This window comes from Mustela erminea, chromosome 6 (assembly GCF_009829155.1).
Source record: "Mustela erminea isolate mMusErm1 chromosome 6, mMusErm1.Pri, whole genome shotgun sequence".
In the NCBI taxonomy this organism is placed as follows: Eukaryota; Metazoa; Chordata; class Mammalia; order Carnivora; family Mustelidae; genus Mustela; species Mustela erminea.
The window spans coordinates 3,618,068-3,638,888 of record NC_045619.1 but is presented as its reverse complement, the minus strand read 5'-3'; the positions used below and the strand labels follow the sequence as shown (position 1 = coordinate 3,638,888).

General features: G+C 63.1%; 1 protein-coding gene across 2 annotated transcripts in view; it reads right to left on the bottom strand.

Moving 5' to 3' along the window:
• Nucleotides 1–3,905: 3,905 nt before the first annotated feature.
• Nucleotides 3,906–20,821, bottom strand: part of WNT7B (Wnt family member 7B) — a 48,186-nt gene continuing 31,270 nt past the window's right edge. For both annotated transcript variants that reach the window (XM_032345925.1, XM_032345924.1), the window contains exons 3-4: nt 12,247–12,518; nt 3,906–6,359 (exon numbers count right to left, since the gene is read on the bottom strand). In XM_032345925.1, the coding sequence (XP_032201816.1) occupies nt 5,880–6,359; nt 12,247–12,518 (752 nt within the window). In that variant the 3' untranslated portion in view covers nt 3,906–5,879. The remainder of the gene's footprint in view (nt 6,360–12,246; nt 12,519–20,821) is intronic.

The following is a 20,821-nucleotide window of genomic DNA, read 5'->3' as shown; positions in this document are numbered from 1 at the left end:
CCGGGAACCAGGGGACAGACCTTGGGCAAAACCCCCTCCCCACCAACCCACATTGAGGTAGGGATGTGGGGTACACAGGTCAAGCCAGCAGAATGGCCCCAGCTGGCCCCCAGCCCGAGCAGCTCAGGCAGGGGGCCTCTGGAGCTGCAGACACCTGGAGAGGCTTCCCCGGGTGTCCTGCCCAGAGGGGCCAGTCTGGACCCCTTGCTGGGTCAGTCCTAGAAGGACTAGAGTCCTGAAGGCCACCCTCAGGCCTCAAGGTGAGTGGGCTGGCCATCCATGGGAGACCAGTGGCCCCAAGGAGGCTACCTGTGTCCAAGATCTGGAGGGTGTCCCAGGCCTGCCCTGTCGGCCACTGGCCTCTGCCTGCAGGTGGAGTAAGAGGACCCCTGATCCTGGACCTACCGGCCTGCTGGGCTGCTTCCTTGCAAGGCTGTGAGGGCTTTCTTTTCTATCACCTCCCATATGAAAGCAGAATTCCAGCCACATCCAGAGACACAAGCAGGGGAGCTGGCCAGGCAGTTCCAGGCTTTTCCGGGACAGGCTATAAGGAAGCCCCGATCCCCAAAGTTTTTGCCAACCCCCTGGCCAACCCTCCCCCTCCACTAGGCCTCTGCTGGGGCCTGAGGGGGCTGCTAAGCCCACAGCCCTCTCGGGCCTTCTGAGACTCACTAGGGCCTGGGACGCCCAGGCCAGGCTGCTGAGTCCCCGGGGCCCTGCAAGGCCAACGTTGTGATGGGAAGGCAGGCGGCATCCCAGGGAAGGAAGGTGGACGCAAGCTCAGACCCACAGGAGGGAAGGGGGCCAGGACAGCTGTAGGCGAGCTCCAGGCTGACATCCAGCTGAACTTTCTGGCTCCTGGCGGCTCCGTTCCTGGCCTGGTGCCTCCAGGAGCAGCCCTGGCCGCTCTGCTCAGGGGAACTCACACTTCCCCTGTTGGCCTGAGTGCAAAGAGCTCCAGCTTCCACTCACCTCTCTTCCCCAGCCCGTCTGCCTCCTGCTCTGGGAGTTGCGAAGTTCGTCTAGACTCTAACCCAGATCCTGCCCGCGGCCTTCAACCCGGTCTTTGTGTTCCATCCCCGGTGGAGGCAGAACACGGCCATCACCACCACCCCTGGACCTGCCTCGGCCATTCTCTTCCCGCTCGTCTCTGTACAGCCATAGGCAAGGTCCCAGGGCCTCAGTTTCCCCTGGTGGGAGGAGGCATATGAGTCGGGTAGAAGGAAGACCCCAGAGGACAGTTCAAATCCTGACGTTGCCTCTGCTGGCTGTGTGACCTTGGGCAGAACTCTTCATTCTCTGTGCCTGGGTTTTCCCATCTGTAAAACAGAGCTAGCGCTGACCTATGTAGGGAAGGGGTATTGTGAAGATGGTGGGTACTGTGAACCAGACCCTGCGTCTGGCATGGTGGGAGTTCAGGGTTCCACAGAGCCTCTCACTTCTAAGGTCCCTAGACCTGCTGGGAGCAGGGACAGTCACAGCAGGAGCCCCCCTCTCCATCAGCAGAGAAACTGGGTGGAGGGTAACAGAAACATCAGGGCCCCAACAAGTTTGCTGGAAAGTGAGCATTATGCGAAGTGGGGGGTGGGCAAGGGATGTGGTAGAAAGGCCTTCCTGGCCAGAGGGCACAGCTCGGGGGGAGGCCGGGCAGGGGCAGGGGGTGGTGTGGAGCTCCACGGGGAGCTCTGGGAAGGGCTGGCTTGCCGGCAGGGCAGGGTGATCTGCGTGGAGGCAGGGTGGGCACGGGCTTAGGAGATGAGACAGAGTATCAGGAAGGCCTCTGAAGGCCCCGCCAAGGAACAGCCTGTGAGACCTGTGAGCTCTGACTGCAGACAGCATCTGGGTGGACAGCCTGGGCGGTCCTGTCGGGGGGGGGGGGGGCAGGGGCACAGCTGGGAGGGGTCCTGGTGCTAAAGCCTAGCTTGTGAGCCAAGTGTGGGCAGGGGCACCCTCCACACACAGAAAGAGAGAGGTGGGCTGGGCCGGCACCACTTGCTCCCCTATACCCACTCTAGAGAGGAAAACTGAGGCCCAGAGCTATGCCAGCACCCACCCAAAGCCTTTTCCTATCTGTCAGGCTGTCTCAGCCAGGGGCTGCCCCTGAGAATAGGCTGACACTCAGGGCAGGAGAGCCAAGTGAAGAGCCAGAGCCCCAGGAGATCAAGGCCAGGCGTGAGTCGCCACTATCCTCAGGGCCCAACCCAGGGCCCAGCCTCCAGCACCACAGAACAAGCGAATGAGTAAGGAATGAATGAATGCCTCATAGTCTGCCCACATCTGGCACCCGGTGACCGCCTCTTGGAGCACGGTGGGAAGGCAGGTCTGGGGAAGGAACACCCCTGGGCCATCATGGAGAGGGAGTCAGATACCTGGCATGCCCAGGTAGCTAAGAGCAGGGCGCCTGGAGCCCAGGAGGCAGGGGCACCATGTGGAGGGGAACTAGCCACTGCGGAGGATGGAGGCTGTCTGGGGATGCTCCTGAAACTGTAGCCTCGGAGGCGGAGCCCGGGGCTGGGGGTCAGGTGGGCCCCCAAGCAGGCTGGGCGGTGTGAGCTCCACACCTCAGGCAGGGCCCCTCGGAGGATGTGCCAGGTGGCCCTGGGAGGCTGGGGCTGGGGTTGAACCATGGCCAAGAAGTAAGTACAGTCTGGGCACCGGGGCTGGGGCATTCTCGAAGCTCTTTCCTCATTCCTGGCCCTGTGGGAGTAGCCGGACCCCGGCTGCAGCCACCACCGCGGATTTGCTTACCGTCTCGCAGGGAACCGGGGCCTCCTGCAAAACTGCCCAGCCCAGGCACAGGCCCCACGGGCCCCACTAACCACCAAGTGCTGGCCTGGGCCACCTCCTGCTCTCAGATGGGGAAACTGAGGCTATAGATTAGGCAGGGCCACCCTAGAGATTACCCATGCCTGGCTGTTGGAAGGGTTGGGCTTGGGCTCCAAGTCCAGAGCTTTCTACGTCCGTCTTCCTGTCTCCACACCCTCCAAGACGCGTCCTCCTTTAGAACCCCACTGAGTAGCTCCTCCGCTGGGGTCTGGGTCTGGGGCCAGGCTCCGTGGGTGCCCCGGCGGGCACAGTGTGGACGGGGCCTTGTTTGATCAGCGGTTCCGCCCGATGCCAGGCTGCCGGGACAGCGGGCAGTGACCAAACCGGCCCCACCGCATGCCTTCCAGCCCTCGGCAGGAATGCCATTCATCCTTCTATGCTCACACGGCTACCGCAAGTGCGGGGGCCCGGCGGCACCCAGGCCTCCAAGGAGAAGCAGCAAGGCCTGGTGGCCAGCCAGGGGCTGCTGGGCTCCCAGGGGCCTCGGGCTGTCTTCCCAAGCCTGGGAGGGACTAGAAGCACCCAAGGGGGGGCACCTGAGCAAAACCCCACCAGACACAAAGGATAGACCCACAGGGATCCCAAGACCAGTCGGGGTCCAAAGCAGGAGACAGATGGATGGAGCCAGGCCTCCTGGCTGTGGGTCTTCTACCCTCAAGCCCCCCTTTCTCCTAAGAACAGCCCATACCCAGCCCCATGAGTTGGCTCTGGCACCAGACCTGTGGCCTCCTGTCCCCATACCCTGAGCCCAGACTGTCCAGAGACAGCCCGGGCTGTCCAGCAACCCAGCATCTGTTTTCAGCCACCACCGGCGGCCCCTGCTGGGAACTGTGGCCCCCAAAGGTGCCTGAAGGCTTGTACGACTCAAGGCCTCCCCTGGAACCTGTGCGACATGTGAGGACAGAGGTGCATGGGCACAGTGCCTACTCATCCTGCACAGAGAGGAAAGGAAATCAGAAGGTGAGGCCCCTGAGGGCCGACGGGGCTTGAGCCTCAGGGTCCCCGTGGACAGCACGTTCGTCCCCACCCCCAGGGGGAGAGAGCTGCAAGGGCGTCGCGTGGGCTCCGCACACACTCACTTCTGATTCCAGCTTTATTGGGACCGGACGCTCCCCTCCGGGGAAGGCAGGACACAGCCCATCCGAAACCCACCAGCTCTCTTCAAGTGGGAGGGCCACAGGGACACGCAGTGCCCCGACCGCCCCCGCCCCACCCGGGCCACACTGACCCCCTTTCACCGGAGGGAGGGGCTGCCGCTGACAGACTCTTGAGGAGGGTTTCGGCAGAGGCGCCTGGATAATACGTGTGACTCGATGGCATCCAGGGCCCCAAGAGTCCATTTCAAGCAGAAGGAGGAGCCTGGCTCGGGGCACTGCGTGAGGCTGTCCCCTCCCTCCAGTACCCAGTGTAGGTCACAATAATTTAAAAGACACGATAGACATTTCGACGCTATATAACAATATAAGTTAACCGAGCCTGTGGACTTGGAGGAGTGTCCTGGGACCCGGAGAGGAGGGGGACCGGGGCGGGGCGTTCACCGTGGCCTGGAGGTGCCGGGAACAGCAGCTGATGGAGTGTCCTGGCATCCCCACGGGGTAGATGCCAGGGCCAGGGCCCAGAGAGTGTCACTCACCCCAGGCTAATGTCGGGCCCACTTGGCTTGTCAGCTGCCTGAGGACACATTTCCACAGGTTTCTGCATGAAAATACCCTAAACTGGGGGCCGGGGGGTGGACACACGAGCAGCGGAGGGCAACACACCAGGAGCCAGCCGCACACCACCCTTGCCGGCAAGCCACTCCCCGAGGGAGGGTGGACGTGTTCGCAGAGGACACGTCAGCCCCGAGTCCCAGGGTTCGGGCCTCTCCCCAGCCCGCACATGAGACCTGAGCAAGGCCCCCTCTCAAGTTTGAGGGTGAGTTGAACTTCAGGGGAGGGTGGGTGTGTAGGTAGGGACCCTGGGGGAGGGGTCTGGAGCGCAGACACCTGCCGGGACAGCAGGCTGGCTCTGAGCTTTCTCAGCATTGGAGTCAGGGTCCAAGGAGTAGGACTGGACACAGAGGCTATAGAGAAGGCCCAGCAGGCATCTCTGGGGGTACAGGTCCCTGTGCGGCTGGCGGCAGGGAAGGAGGGGTACAGCCCGATTTCTCAAAACATGGGGGCAGTCTCAAGCCACCCTGGGTGTCCCCAGAGCATGTTGCCCAGGGTCAGGATGCCTGAGCCAAGGCAGGAGCCTCTGCTCATCACTTCAGGGTCTCTGGCTCATTCTTGAGCCCTTTGGGGCCTCTGCGTCTGCATCTGTCAAAGAAGGCAGACACCCCTGACCCACCCCCACCCCCCAGCCCACCGCCAGCCAGCGCAGGGCTGTCCAAGGCTTCCAGTTGGCTCCGGGCAGGAGTGGGCTCTGTAAACTGAGGCTGCTGGGCTGGCGGGGGCACTGGGCAGGGGGGACAGCATTAGGGAGGGGACGCAGCACTCCTGGAGCCTGAGGTGGGGGACATTTTGATTTGTGTGATACGATTTTCAAGAAGGGTCCCTGTCCGTGGCTCTCCTCAGAGGCCCTCTGGGGGCAGGGTCAGAGGGTGCTGTGCAGGGGGGATGCTCCCTCGGGTCCAGAAACGGGAGAGCAAGTGGGGGTCCCAGGGGCTGCGCTCACACGGGGTACACTTAGGACCGGCTATGCCTTAGTGCTACTCTTCTCTGATACTAACGACACATAAATAAACTTGGTCAACATCTGCCCGGGCCACCCCGAGGCCCCGGGCGGCGGGTGCGGCCAGGGGAAGGGTCCCGCGTGGGGGCCCGCGTGGCGTCGGCCGGCCCGCATGGCATTTCCACGTCGTCCATGCCACCGGGGGGGGGGGGGGGCTCGAGTCCCGGAGGGTCCGCTTCCCCAGAGAAAAGCAGGAACTCCCTAGGCCCCAGAGGGACACCTCTGGGCTGGTCCGGGACAGGGCTCGGCCACAAGAGACCAGCGGGGCGGGAAGGAGCCCCCCGCAGTGGGGGGCGGCGGGGGCGCGCCGAGCGGTGTGCGCATGCGCGCCGGCGGGGCGCTCACTTGCAGGTGAAGACCTCGGTGCGCTCGCTGCACGTGTTGCACTTGACGAAGCAGCACCAGTGGAACTTGCAGTTGCACTGCCACACCTTGGTGTACTGGTGCGTGTTGTAGCCACGGCCGCAGCACATGGTGTCGCAGCCGTCCGCGCCCAGGGACGTGCGGTTGCACAGGCGGCCCTGCGTGCCCACGCTGCCCGTGGCCGCGTCCTCCTCGCAGTAGTTGGGCGACTTCTCGATGTACACCAGGTCCGTCTCCATGGGCTTCTGATAGCTGCGCAGCTGCTTGATGCGCAGGAAGGTGGGCTGCCGCAGGCGGCTGGCCCGCACCACCTCCACCTGCACCGCCGCGTTGTACTTCTCCTTGAGCATGTGGCCCACCTCGCGGAACTTGGGCAGCGTGGTCCAGCACGTCTTGGTGGTGCACGAGCCCGACACGCCGTGGCATTTGCACTCCAGCTTCATGCGCTCCTCCAGGACCTGTGGGCAACAGGGCTCAGTGTGCGGGCTGGGGCCTGGGCTACCCCGCCCCACCCCCGACCCCACCCCTCCAGGCCCTGTGGGCAACAGGGCAGGAGCTCAGTGTGCATGGGTGGCCCTGGTCTGGGCACCCCGCCCCTACCCTCCCTTGCCTCCAGCCTAGCGGCCCGGCACCCCCCGACTTCCGCTGTAGGATCCCGCCTGAGTGCCTCCCCGTCCCAAGCCTCCCTCTTCTCATCCACCTAGTGGGGCTGCTGACCGTAGGTCCCCACTGCAGAGGACCTCGTGAAGGTCCAGTGAGAATATCCGGGATGCATCAGAGCCCGGCGTATGCTTATCAAATGTGGTTCACTAAATTTTCACAATCCTTCAGGTCAGTGCGCCGATGTGGAAACTGAGGCCCGGCGGCACGCGGCTTGCTGCACGTCGCAGGGCAGCACGTGGAGAAGCTGGGGCTTCCGCCCAGCCAGGTGGGGTGCAGGTGCCCCGCGGTGAGCCCCACCCAGCTACGGTCGGTTCTTACGACGTGCCAGTCCCCACCTCTCCTTTGTACTTCCGCCCTCCTGCCCAGGGTAGGGCCCAGTATGTAGTTGGTGCTTAATAAAGGGCTGTTCAGTGGTATTTGCATGGAGCTCTGTGCGTGTCTGCTGAAGGACAGAGTGGGGGGACGAGCAGGGGGTGAGGGCACGGGTCAGCGAGGCCCAGGCGTGCCGCCTGCTGGGAAGCCGGCCCCCGACAGTGTTGTTCTTTCTTCCCAGCTCCCCGAGGGCCCGCGATGGGCGCAGCCGTGTGTTTTCCTTGGGCCTCCCTCCGTGGTCCCGGAAGGCCGATTCCCAGAGCCAGCCCTGACCCCAGGTACTCATTTACCTGGATCGAAAGGGCCCTGCCAGCAGACCTGATTAAAGATGGGGAATCATTAGCCGCCGGCCCGCGGCTGAAGAAGGACCATTTGTCAGCTGTCTCGGCCCCACGGGCCTCACCTGGGCAGCCCCACCCGGAGGGAACTTGGCCCCCCCCCCCCGCCTCCTGGGCCAGAACCCCAGCCCTGGCCCAGACGAGGAGCCCCACAGGGAATGAATGACTGAATGAATGAGAGGAACATCGCACAGGGCCCGCCACTATCCTGATCACTTTCCCTGCCCTGCCGTCATGGCGCCCTGGTCTTGGGCAAGGACCTCGGGGGCCCACAGTCCAGCATGGGGAACGGAAGAAGAAGCCTACGCAAAGCATCCAGGGTGGGGGTTCCGGGGGCCGGGCCCTGCCGTGGTAAGGGGGCTTCCCGCGGGAGGGGTGCCTGCATGGAGTGCGGATGGGGAAAGACGAGCTGCTCATTTGGGCAGAGAGGACAGTGCTCCAGGAGGGGGCTGGGGCGGACACGGTCTGTGGAGCAGAGGTTCGGCCCACGTGAGCGTCTCGTGGGTGCTGGGTGGCCCCTGAGGACGGTGTCCTGGATGGGAGGGGGTGGGGGTGCGTGGGACTGCCTGGTCCAGCGTCCTGTGGATGATGTGCTGCGGGGGAGACCTGGAGGCTGGGATGGGGAGAAGGAGGGGAGGCTGATGGGGACGACTGAGCAGGGGAGCCCCACTGTCAAGAGGAAGGAATATTCCAAGCTGGAACAGAGCCGTGGGGTGTCTGGGTTGAGGCATGAACCAGAAGTCTGCCCGGGGGTCTATGGAGAGGGACCCCTCCGGGGGGAAGCACATCCTGTCTGCCTCCTGCCCCTCTCCCCGCCCTCCTGTCCGTCCTTTCCCCTTCCTCACCCGTACCCCATGTTCATCTTTGCTTTAACCCTCTCCTCCCCAGAAAGAACCTTCCCCCACCAACCCACCTTTCAAGGCCAGCAAGCTTCTCTTGCCCTGACCACACTGCCTGCCACGTACGACCCCCAGGCCAAGAGCTGACCCGATGGACGGCCTTCTCAGAGTCCCCAGTGCACTGGGCTGCTGGCCCAGGAGATGCCTCCTTCCGACAGGCTGTGATGGCCTGAGACCCACCAGGGCTGTCCAGGCCAGGTGGCCCAGGCTACCCCCGCCCCTGCCCTGCCCCCATCTCCCTGTCCTCACCAAGGCCAGGCGGCCCCACACCCACTGCCCGCCCGGGCACATTCAGACCACGCGCGGCCAGGCCGGGACGGTGGGCAGATGAAGCCGATTGGGCAGCTGTCTGCGAGTGGGGAGCCGCATCCTCGCTTGGCTGGGTCCCCGGGGACCGAGCCTGTCCTGGGAAGTGATCACAGGATTCAAGAATGTGCCGTTTCCGTCTCCAGCGCCCTCGAGATAAGAGTGACAGCGATGGTGGCGCCAGCCCTGCTGCCCCAGGAGACCACCTGGGAGGGCGCAGCGTGACCAGCCTCGCCCAGAGAAGTGGGGCCTCGGTTTCCCCCGACCCAGGCGTGTTGGGGGTGGAACGGGGGCCTCCAGGAAAAGGCCAGCCTGGTGTTCTTTCTGGAATAAGGGCACGGCCCAGGCTCTGGGAATAGTGCTCTGTTGTGGCCAGGCTTGGGGGTGGGGGTGGGGATGCGGTGGTCACAGTATCCTCACGTCCACAGAAGGCACATGACCCGCCCCTTGGGCACTGGCCTCGGGCAGGAGGGATGGAAGCAGCACATACGCCTCACACATTGCTTTCTGGGGCCTCAGTGGTGGCCTGACCCTCCGTGGGTGTGTGAGGCCCGGGGTGGGGGACGGTAAGGTCCACGTCGGCTTCACCCTCTTGCCCCGGCCACCGTGTGAGTTGGGCGTGGGCACCGAGCAAGGGAGAGAGGGAGTCCGGTGCCCCCTCCCCCCAACCTGGGGACCCAATGTGGCCAGCAGCTTCTCTACCAGGGACTTTGCATAAGTCACCCCTCCTAGACCCTGGGTTTTCATCCAGAATGGTGAGCCCCCTGGGGCAGGACCAGCTTGGACCCAAGATGAGGTCAGATTAGGGCTGTGGCCCCTAATGGGGGTCCTGCCTGAGCTCCCAGGGCTTGGGACCCTTCTCGGCGATGGCTTTAGACCTCTGTCATCCCCAGGAAGAGCCCGGGGACATCCCAACAGCAGACCTCCCCGGCTGGGCTGGTTCCTGCCTTACAGGGCAGTAGGCGCAAAGATCTGCTGCTCTGGCGTGGCCTCCCTCTGCACCCAACTGCTCCCGCCCATCCCGTTGGGACCGCACAGCAGGGTAACTGCTAAGTAAAGGCCACGCTGTCCAGGGGAGGGCTGGGCAGGGTGGCCCTGGTGTCAGTCTTGCAGAAGCTGGTGGTACGTGGGTCTCCTGCTCAGCCTGTCTGACCCTATCCCACCAGGGGCCTGGTGAGCTGAACAGTGTCTCCCCGTTAGGAAGCTCAGGATGTGCCCTTGTTTGGAAATAAGCCTTGGCAGGTGTAATTAAGGTTCGAGAGGAGGTAATCCTGGATCAGGTTGTGTCCTAACCCCAAGGACAGGTGTCCTTGTAAGGGACAGAAAAGAAATCAGACCCAGAGCTGGAGACCACGTGCAGATGGGGGCAAACAGGGTTATGAAGCCACCAGACAAGGAGCCACCAAGAGGCAGGCAGGGTCCTGACCCAGAGCCATCAGAGGGCATGGCCCTGCTGACCCCTGGGTTTAGGACTTCTGGCTCCAGAACTATGAGAATAAATTTCTGTTGCTTTGAGTCATCCAGTCTGTGGGACTTCACGTGGCCCCGGTGAACTTGCTTCCCACCCAACTTGCTGAACTTTGGCCCCGGAGAGTCAGACGTAGCCTGGACACACTCTGATGGGACCAGAAAGAAGGTCCAGACTCAGCTCTTATGGAAACCTCAAAAGCCATGCCCCCACCCCACCATGATCAGTGCTGCGGGGAGCCGAAGGACCCCTGCCCTGCAGGGTCATGGCTGTCACCACCAGTGTCCTTTGCCAAGGGCTCAGGCCGCACGCGTGCTTCACAGCTCGGGCTCGGGGGTGGCTGGAAGGCCCTCAGGGAGGAGGACGAGGTGCATCATGTCCACTGTGCAGAGGAGGGGACTCGCAGACAGGGAGGGGTGGTGCTGGCCCCAGAATCCTGGCTGCTGACCCCAGGAGAGCTCCTTCCTGCAGCCTGCCTGCCCTGCTGGGTCCTCTCCCCACAACCTGCCTCTCCCCTACTCCCCGTCTCAGTTCACGGCTTCACGGTCCTAAACCCGACGTGCTGACCCTCCCGCACCCAGGCCCCCTGCCATGACGCCTATGGCCCAGAATCCAGCCAGAATCCAGCGTGGTTGCCGTGGCCCCCTGCACCGGGAGGCCTATCCACGTGCCAGCCGCTCGCCTGCCTGGACAACCTGAGCTGGGCCAGCAGCCCCCCTGCACCGCATACACGACCCGAGGCACGCCCCCACCCCACCCACCCTGGCCCCCCAGCCCTGCCTCGCTGGCGCTGCTCCCTCTACCTGGAGGGCGCTTTCCCACATCTCTGCGGCTTCCTCGGACTCTTCCCACCAAGCACGAACCAGAGCTCAGGCCATGGGAGCCGTCAGGGCTTCGGCCGCCCACTGTGGGCCTCCGCGGCCTCATGTGTGAAATGGAGATGTGGAGACCTTCTTCCCAGGGGTGTTAGAAAACCCTGCATCGGGACCTAAGCTACTGCAGAGGCTCAAGGGCCAGCGGTCGCACCCAGGGCACAGCACACCTCCTCCGGGGAGCCCTCCTCATGCCTTGCCTTCCTCCGCCTCTCCCGGCTCAGGTGGAGACCTGACTGTGCCCACAAGCTGTCTGTGAGCTCCTCGGAGGCACAGACTGTGTCACTCCTTCTTTTTTCTGTCTGTCTGTCCATTCGTTTTACAATCATTTACTAGCCACTGGCTGCTTACGTCTACAAGATAGTCGATCGCTTGGCCTGGCATTCAAGGCTGTCCCAGGCCAGGCTTTGCTTACTCCTTGGGCAGCCCCTGCCCTGAGCACGCGCTCCTGCCGGGGCTCTTCTCAGCGCTGGCGAATCCTTCAAGGCTCTGCTTAGACATCACCACCCCCAGAAAGCTTCTGCTCCCTCCCCCAGGGTCTCCCAGCTCTCACTGCCCCCGGGTACGGCCTCTGTACCCCTCATGAGGACCCAGCTGGTGCCGGGTCTTCCTCCGCCTCGCCTCCTGTGCCCGGCCCAGAGAAGGCACAAGGAGTGTTTGTTGAGTGAACGAGTGTGCAGCTGGCTCACTGTGGTCCCTGGGGCAGAGGCAGGCAAGTCTGTCCTGCAGAGACCCGCAGGGCCTGGTGCCCGGGGCGCAGCCCCTGGGGCCGGGGAGCCAGACCTGGAGAGGCGTTCCGCTCGGCTGGCGCCCTATCTCGGGCCATCTTGCCGCCATGGCGGCCGCTCCTCCCAGCCCAGTATCTGGGGCCCTCATCTCCCTGAGGCGGGGCCGGGCTCGCCCTGACTTCTGCCCCAGTGTGGTCCTGCCCGGACCTCCTCCGTTACTGCCCCACCGCGCTGCTCCGCCCGGGTGTGAGGCTGGCGGCTCCTGGGGTTTCCGCCCTTCCTCAGGCTGTTCCTGCCTCCTGGGAACATCCCTTCCTTCAGTCCAGCAGGCAGTCTGAGCCAAAGGTGGCCTCCTCCAGGAAGCTTACCCGGTGTGCTGGTACGACCCGTCTGGTACCAGGGCAGGGACACGGAACTATGGCCCAGGGGCCACCCCCACACTGGGTCCTGGTCTCAGCCTTGCCACGCGCCACTGAGAACCAGAGCCCCACCCCCCAGCCTCAGTCTTCAGACCTCTGGAATGGGAACCTTAGAGCTGCCGGGAGGATCAGACGGGACGTCGTGCCCAGTGCCCCCCACCACACACCTCCAGGGTCCAGGCCCCCAAGCACACCCCCAGGTGGGGAAGGAGAGCCCAGGTGAGGCGGCAGCCGCTCCCCCTGCCCCCCGCCCCCTCCCAGCCCGGGCCGCCCGCCCTACCTTCCTGCCGGCCTCGTTGTTGTGCAGGTTCATGAGGCGCCGGGCATTCTTCTTGATCTCGCGGGCATCCACGAAGCGCCGGGAGAAGTCGATGCCGTAGCGCACGTCGGCGGAGCACCCGCCCCACTTCCAGCCCTCGGCCTGGTTGTAGTAACCCTGCTTCTCGCGGTCACACCCGCAGTTACTCAGGTTCCCCTGGCTGCAGGCGGCCGTGACGGCGTGCGCCACGCCAGCCGCGGTGATGGCATAGGTGAAGGCGGCCTCGCGGCTCCCTGCAGGGGGATGGTGTGCGCATGGTGAGGCCCTGCAGGGCTCGGCCCCGGCCCGCTGCTGGCCCCTGGTGCGCCCCCCGCCTTGGTGCTGGCCCTCTCTGGGCTGCCGACTCGGCTCAGGGGGTGGCAGATCCTGGGTCTCAGGCCATGATGAGGACGGTGCCTGGGGTTCCGTGGGCACTCGGTGTGGGCCCTGGCCCCACCACCAGCGACCACTGCTATCTCTCCCTGTCCCAAGAGCCTGGACTGGGTGGGGCGGGGGGGCAGAGAGGGGTGCATTTTCCCCAAACCTGGGAGAGATCCCTGGCAGGCCCTGCCCCCCTCCCCTCTGCCCGCCTCCAGGCACCCCTCACGCCCATCTCTGATCTCCGTGGCGCCCTCACCCAGCAGCCAAGAACCAGGCAGAATCCACACATCTCAGAGCACCCCAATTCCAGGCTCTGTGTTGCCGCCTTCCTGTCTCTGACCACCGGCTGTCACCCATCACCAGGCCCAGCTTCCTGCACCTTTCCTCTCTTCCAGCCTCCCCGCCTGACTCCGAGGCCCCCAGAACTGCCCAGACCTTGGATTCCAGTCCTCCCCAGCTCCCTCACGCCCCAGCCACCAGCCTGGGAGCCCACAGTGCAGTTTGGGCTCCTCTGTTCTATACCTGCTTTGCTCCTCCTCTGCCTGAGCTGGGAAGGGACCGAGGCCAGCCGGCTTCCCCGTCCCGCCTCCCCATTCTCGGCCCCAAACAACGACTCTTTCCTTCCAGTGCTGTTCACATGCTCCTGGGCGTCTCCTGGTCTTTTGAAGGGAATTTCCTCCCCCTTCTCAAATCCTAATGACCTTCCAAGGCCGGGTCCAGCGCCTCCTCTTCCAGGCAGCCTTTCCAGACTGCCAGCCAGCAGGGGGCCCTGGCTGACCCCTTCCCCTCAGCCCCAGATCTGGCTCCCCATCGCTCATGACTGTCCTCGGAGTCGGCTCTGTCACTGAGCCGTTCTGGCTCCACAGGGGCTATGGGCTCCCCGCTGGAGGGCTTCAGCACTGATCCCGTCTTTATTCTCCACGGGCTCTGGCTGGGCATCCGGACACCTTGGCCCGGCCCCTCTTGCCCATGAGCTCCAAGGCTCTCTGCGGGCCACGTGGCAGGTATGTGTGGCCCTCAGTAGCCGGCACCATGGGCGTGGAAATCAGGGACATCCCCGTGCTTGCACAGGCCCCGTACCTGTGACCACCACTATCCCGATTACTGCGGCGAGAGCAATCACCCCCAGATGGGGAGGGTTGAAGTTCAAGTCATGTCCTTTCCATGATCATCCACGAAGCACCACCGACTTGCCCGCCGTGATCGGCCTTGGGTATGTGCTCTCGGGTCTACCTCCTCACCTACCAGCCCTCTGGGGGAGCTTCCCCTGGGGCTCTCCCTCTGTGGGGTTTCTGTTCCCTGGGGTTTCTCCCATCTGGACTGAGGACCAGGGTAGGACCTGCTGGTCTTGGAGGCCCAGTGTGGAGGAGGCTTCACCTCTGCCGCCGAAGAGGGGCGACAGCGCCCTGGAACTTCCCTCCTCTGAGGGAGAGTGGTGTTGGGGATCCTGGTCTGCAAAGGACACAGGACTGCCCCGGGGGCCCTTGCTGCCCACCCCTGCCCCCACCCTGCCTGGGGTCAGTGCCCGATCCCCCGAGACCTGCTGACCAACAGCATGGGTTCTGCGCCCCTGGCACGCCCCCCCTGTGAGAAGAATCTCTCAGCACAGATGCCTTTTGAGAAGCACCAAGGCCCCCAGCCGGGCACTGTCCAGGTGGGCTGGCTGGGAGCTCCAAGGTCAAGCCCAGGGAGAATATGGGGCCTCGGCCTCCCCGGATTCAAGTTAGGTCAAGGTGATCTGAAGGGAAGGGCATCGCATTACCAAGCTCCCGGCTGTTGCCCAAGCCCGGCAGGGTCTGCCGACAAGCTCCCCACATGGACCCGTAGGGTGCAGGGGAGTGTGCGGTAAACTGCATCAGGGGTTCCAGGATAGGAGGTGACCACGGAGCTCTTCGAGAAGGGCTGAGGGGTCTAAGAACCTCGAAGATGTCCCCACCTGCCTCTCTGAGTGGCGGAGTCTAGGAAGGCTTCCTGGAGGAGGTGACACCTCCTTAAGTAAAGGGAATCTTAACAAGAAGTTAGACTTAACTCCCTGCAAGTGCATAGGAGTGTGTGTGTGTGGTGTGTGAGCGTGTACGTGTATGGCGTGTGTTTCCGGAGTGTCTTTGTGGCCCGTGGCCATGTGCGGTGGGTGCGTGTGCTCCGGGCAGGGGACACGGCAGGAGCAAAGGTGCCAGGGTGTGAAACAGGTTGCTTATCTGGTGCTAGAAGTATGAGCTCAAGCGTAGGAAGGAAAGAGGCCATCGGGATCAGGAGGAGCCAGGCATGGGTGGCCAGAGACACCCCTGAAGCACACAGTGCTTTCTGTCCTGGTGCCAGGACCAGGGATGCGGATCCCACACCATTGCTCTCACTCGCCGTCTCTCCCGGTGCACCAGACACCCTCACGCTTGCGTCTGTTCTCCCCGAGCACTGAGACAGTCGTGCGAGGCGCTTCATCATGGTTCCAGCCCAGGCAAGCCCGTCAAACTCGGGGTTAGTGGCCGGAGCAGGATCGGAACCCAGGCAAGTGGCATCAAGGCCCAGAGAGGCCGAGGGAGGGTGTCTTTGCAGCTCAGCAACTTCATGCAGAAGAGAAGGGGAGAGGAGGCACCTATGGGGGACTTTGGGGAGGAGATGCCGCTTTTTGGACTCTCTGTGGACCTTGGGGCTCAGCGACCGGTCGGCAGGGGAGCACAGGTGGGAGCCAGCCTCAGAGAGGGCACGTCCCAAGCTCAGCGCCTTGGAGGTGGGGTAGAGATCTCACAAGATTGTGCAATCACACCTAGAGGCCTGGCCCATGGAGTTACAAGTCCCAGGACGGAGTGGGCGTTCCCTTGGAGGCCCTGGGACGGGCCACCCAGCCTCCTCTGCCCAAAATTCAACTTGGCGCCTCCCGGCGCCTCCCGCGTCCTGCTGTCCCAAAGCCTGCAGGCCGGCAAGCAGGTCCAGAGTTCCGTGCGCTTGGAGGACAGTTCTCAAAAGCCTCCCTCTGTCCTTTGTGAGAGTTCCCGGCACCCCCCGGTTTATACCCAAGCCCAGCACCGACTCCGGTTACTCATCGGTTACTCACAGGGCGGCCACTCCCGCTAATTCCTTTTTTATTTGGTTTTAATGAGCCAAACCCTCCGTCTGGCCATGAAGACAAGGGGGAGGTGATCGGGGAGCGAGTGGCAGTTTGGGGAGATTCGCGGGAGGCGACGTTAGGTCTTAGATCGGGGGTTTCACGGCCCCGCTGTCCGCACACACACCTCATGTCATTCCCACGACAGCCTCACGGAGCAGGAACATCACTGCGCCAACCCACAGAGCTGGATACCGCACGGGCTGTGGGGGACAGTCCCCCCCACAGCCACTCCCGGGGCCTGTGCCCGCCCCCCGGTACATCTTCCCCCAGAGGAGAACGAGTGGGTGCTGGGTTTAGGCGGAAGCCCCTCGAACCTCTGGGCCTTGCTCAGTGACGGCAGGTGGCTCTTGAGATGACCTCAAGCCCCTGGACCCTGACCTCACCCATCCCCACCTACCATTCCCCTCGAAGCCTAGCTTGGCCAGGCTCACTGAGCGGGGAGGCGGGGGGGCGGGGAGCAGAGGCAGCTGCCTCCCCCCGACACACCCCTAGCCTTGAACAGAGGAGGGGCCTGGTTCCCTGATGCTCGCCGGTGGGCGCCGGCCTGCTGCTGCCCAGGTCCATGTGTCCGCAGCTCCCTGTGCTCCTGGCCCAGCGGAGAGGCTGCTGCTCCCTGCTCTGTGGCTCCGGGCAGCTCCCACACCATCTCTGAGCCTGTATCCCCATTTGTCAAGTGGACTCACATTTCTCTCCTGGGGCTCCACTGCCCCAGGAGAAGCTCCAAGAGCAAACAGGGCAGCTGGGCATGGCCCTCACCGTCCCCACATGGGGAGCCGGCCTGGGGCCTCCGGAGTCCACGGGGTTCCAGAACAAGCCCAGAACAAGCCCAGAACCAGCCCAGCGATCACTCTGCTTCCTCCCAGGGGCCGATTCACTCGGCCCTGCCCCGCTACCTCCTCTCCGCATATTCTGCATAAACCCAACACATCTGGAGCAGAAGAACCTTCAGAAACCACTGCCGCATGGGTAAACCGAGGAACCAGGCCCCCTCGAGGGGCTGCCCAGCTCTATGCCTTCTCTCCGACAGGTTGTGCAAAGTCAAGCCCTCACTGACCCCGCCGGACGAGAGGTTCAGAGAGAAAACGGAGGCAGCCCCTGGCTGGCTGCAGGCCCTCACGGTGCCAGCCAGGCCTCGATGTCCCAGTGAGGGTCCTGCCCAGGACAGCAGGACCTAGTTCCTCCTGTCGTCCCCCAACCCTGACCCAATGGAGGACACTTGGCAGCAGGAGGTCATTATGAGCAGCTGCTGGAAGGGACGAAAGCTTCCTGAGCAAAGTGGGGCAGATCTGAGCGCCCCCTTCCCTCCTGGGACAGAGCCGGGGCCTGAGCGCCCCCCGCCCCCGCCCAGGCTCCCCTCGCTGTCTACTCAAAGCTACCTGCTGCTTGGGCGTGTGGCCTACTCTTTCTAGAAGGCCATAACGGAGCTCATTGCCGGTCTGGGGAGGCAGGGTGGGAAAGTCACGTGTTCGCTCTTAGAAGGGGAGTCAGGAATCTGGGACCTCAGAGCTAAGGGCCATCCAGGACCGTCCCTCTGTCCCCAAGCAGGAGCCTCAAAAGTCTGGGGCCACACACATGTCTGGAGGGGAGGTCAGAGTCTGACAGGGGGAGTTCAAGGCTAGACCTGACATTGGCCAGTGGGGTGACCTTGGACCAGTCAAGGGGCCCTTTCATTTCTCCGTCTCCCCGCCTGCCAATGAGGCTAACAGCTCCGATACGGCCAAGGGGCTGTGCCAGAAGGCCTGGGGAGCACGCCTGACCCCGCAAGTGACACGCCACATGCCGGGTCTTTGTGGGTGTCCCTCTGCATGTGCACACACGTGTGTGGCCCCGGGCATGTACCCGGGCTTCCGCATGCACGCGGCTCCAGGAGCGTGAGAGCACGCAGGCACCTGCTCACATCCCGGGCAGGGGCCCAGCGCCCTTCAGCTCCCCTTGCCTCTCTGCCAACCTGTACTGGCCTCTCTTAAATAAGGCATTTTCTTCTTCTTTTTGTTTTAAAGATTTTATTTATTTGAGAGAGAGAGGGACCTAGAGGGAGCGAGAGAGAGAGAACTAGTCGGGGAGGGGCAGAGGGAGAAGCAGGATCCCCGCTGAGCAGGGAACCCCATGTAGGGCTCGATCCCATGACCTGGGATCATGACCTCAGCCGCAGGCAGACGCTTAACTGACTGGGCCACCCAGGCGCCCCGATACGACATTTTCTACAACTCAGTAATGAAAAGGCAAATAACCCAATGAAAAATGGGCAAAGGATCTGAAAAGACATTTCTCCCAAGACGCTATAAATACAGCCTGAGCACAGGAAAGATGTTCGATGTCCCGAGCCATCTAGAAAATGCCGATTGAAACCACAGTAGGCTGCCATTCCAGCCCCGCCGGGATGAGTAAAACAAGTCAGATGGACAATAGTAAGTGTCAGCGTGGACACGGGACACCAGAACCCTCACGGGCTCATGGGGGGAGGGGATGGAAAGTGCCATAGCCATTTTGGAAACACTGGGGCAGCTCCTCATAGAATTACTACAGGACGCAGAAATCCCCTGCAGGGCGTGGCCCCAGGAGACCCGAACACATGTGTCTACGCGGGAGCTGCGATGTAAACACAGCAGCGGCGTTGGCAGCTGCCCGTGTCCGTCGCAACGAACGGATCCGCAAGAGGTGGGCGGGCCAAGAAAGGGAACGGTTCCCCACCACAGGAACGACTCGAACATGGACACATGCCACGCCATGGAGGGCGACACGCTCCACAACACGTATGGAGTGAGAGACACCAGCGAAGGTCAACCATCCAAGGTCCAAGGTCCAAGGTCCAAGGTCCAAGGTCACCATCTGGTGTGCGATCCCACTGAGGTGAGATTCCCAGAATAGGGGCACCCATAAGGACAGGAAGCAGATGAGCGTAGTCAGAGGCTGGGGGCTTGGAGGGTGATAGCGAGGGGTGTGGGGTTTCTCTCTGCAGTGAGGACAATGTTCTAAAATTAAGGCGATGTTGGGTGCACAACTCCGTGAAGAGACGAGACACCACAGAACTGGGCACTGAAACAGACGAGTTGTGGGTTATGTGGATTCTCCCTCAACAAGCTGTCTTAAAAACATACAGTATTTGATGGTTTTTAGTGGTTGCGCACAACTTCTCTCTATTTAAACAGTAATGGTTAGGATGCTGGGCTCAGAGGAGGCAGGTGACTGGCCCAAGGTCACACAGCAGGCCAGACACAGAGCTGGGATGTGACCCGGGATCCCAGAGTCACACTCAGACCACTCCCACCCGACGGACAGGGAAAGCACGCTGTCCTACCTCCCATCCCGATGACCACGACTTGCGACCTGGGCTGCCGGTGCCCCCAACACCAAGCACAGCCCACACTCCTGGCCAAACCCCCAGAGCCCCCAGGGGTGAGGCTCCCAGGTCAGGTCAGGGCCAAGCACACAGCCCAGAGGGGGTTCCCTGAGAGCACAGGCAGATGACTTGGGGGTGACCAGGGAGGGCCTCTCCTGGGGACACCTTGCAGGATGAGATATAAGTCATGCACGAGTGCAGGGAACAGTGTGCAGGCAGAGGATACTGCAAGGCTAAGCCCCGAGAAGGGAACAAGATGGCGTGAGTGGTCTGACCCCGGGGAGAGGGTGAAACATGAAATGGGCCATACCACGTCGACTTGGGGAGCCCATGGGGAGGGGGCTGGACTTTAAGGGTTCCACTGTGACCAACACTGAAAGGGCGCCTCTGGCTGGCTGTGGGCAGCGCAGTGGGACCAGGGCACACACGTCTGGGTAGGAAACACTAGTGGCCGGCCAGGCAGAGGAAGTGAGGAAGGCCAGGCCTGGGACACAGTCTAAGTGTGGAAGCAGTGAGACCAGCAGGTGGACTTGGTGAGGGTTTAGGGAAAGATAAGTCCAGAAGTCTCCTGCAGGGGGGCTTGGGCAGATGGTGGGGCTGTCGCCGAGACTGGGGTGCAGAGGTTTAGTTTTGGGGGAAATCAAGGAGCTGCCTTGGCCATGGGCAGATTGGGGCCCCCAGGATGCAGCGGAAGCAGGGGAAGCTGGGCTCTGAAGCCCTGCCTGGGGGGCCTCTGGCCCTGCTGTTGACCATCACGGGGGCCAACCCAGGTGGAACCAGGGGCCACCCAGCCTTTCACTCCCCTGAGCCTGTTTCCCCATGTAGCACGGGAATGAAGCCAGTGCCGTGGGTTCTAATCCTCTTTAGCCGGGAGATTTTGGATCTTTCTGGGAAGCAGGTCAGAACAGAGAAGCCGGGGCTGGGGTGGGGTAGGGACAAGGGTTGGAGTGGTCCCCGAGTCCTCCAGGCCTGAGGCCTGGCCAGTGGGACCCCGCCTCTCCCAAGCCTAGAAGTGTCTGGGAATACCGTCCCCACCCCCGGTTCACGGGTGGAGAGATTGAGGCGAGGAAGGCAGGCGACATCCAGGTCAGGTCAGCCGCTCCTGTGTCACCCAGGCATGCAGGCGCAGTGCCCACGTCCAGGTGTCAGGGAGCAGGAGCTGGGGGCGGATGCCCAGGGACCCAGGGTGGGGCCAGTGAGGCTTCCTGGCCCCTTGGCCACAGACAGGGCTCAGCCACCGGCCCCAGGCTCACAACTCCCACTGCACACATGGGGTTCAGGCTCGGGGACCCCAGCACAAGGCAGGGGACAATGGAGATTCAGCGGCCCCAGAGACACGTCCAAGCCCAGCAACTTCCCAAATCCCTGTTTGTGCAACTGAAGGATGGCGCCCAGAGCCCCGGGCCCCAGGCCCCCACCCCAGCTCACCTGTGGTTTAGTCATGGTCTACACACTAAGCTCTGCCTGCTCCTGTCACAAACAGAGCCCTGGAAAAAGCACACACCAGGTCCGAACACGCCGGCAGCGCCTGAGCGCCCGAGGCCTTTGTTCTGACCCAGGGATGCCCTCACGTGCCACGCAGCCACCCTTGACGTGCGCCGCGCTCCAGCTGGGCATGGGGGTCCCCAGGCCCAGAGGGGGCAGAGCCTGGCTTAGGGCCACATTGCGAGGGACCCCCCCGAGCCAGAGCCTCGGGATCTGTGTCCCAAGCTGGGATGGGCTTCCAGGAG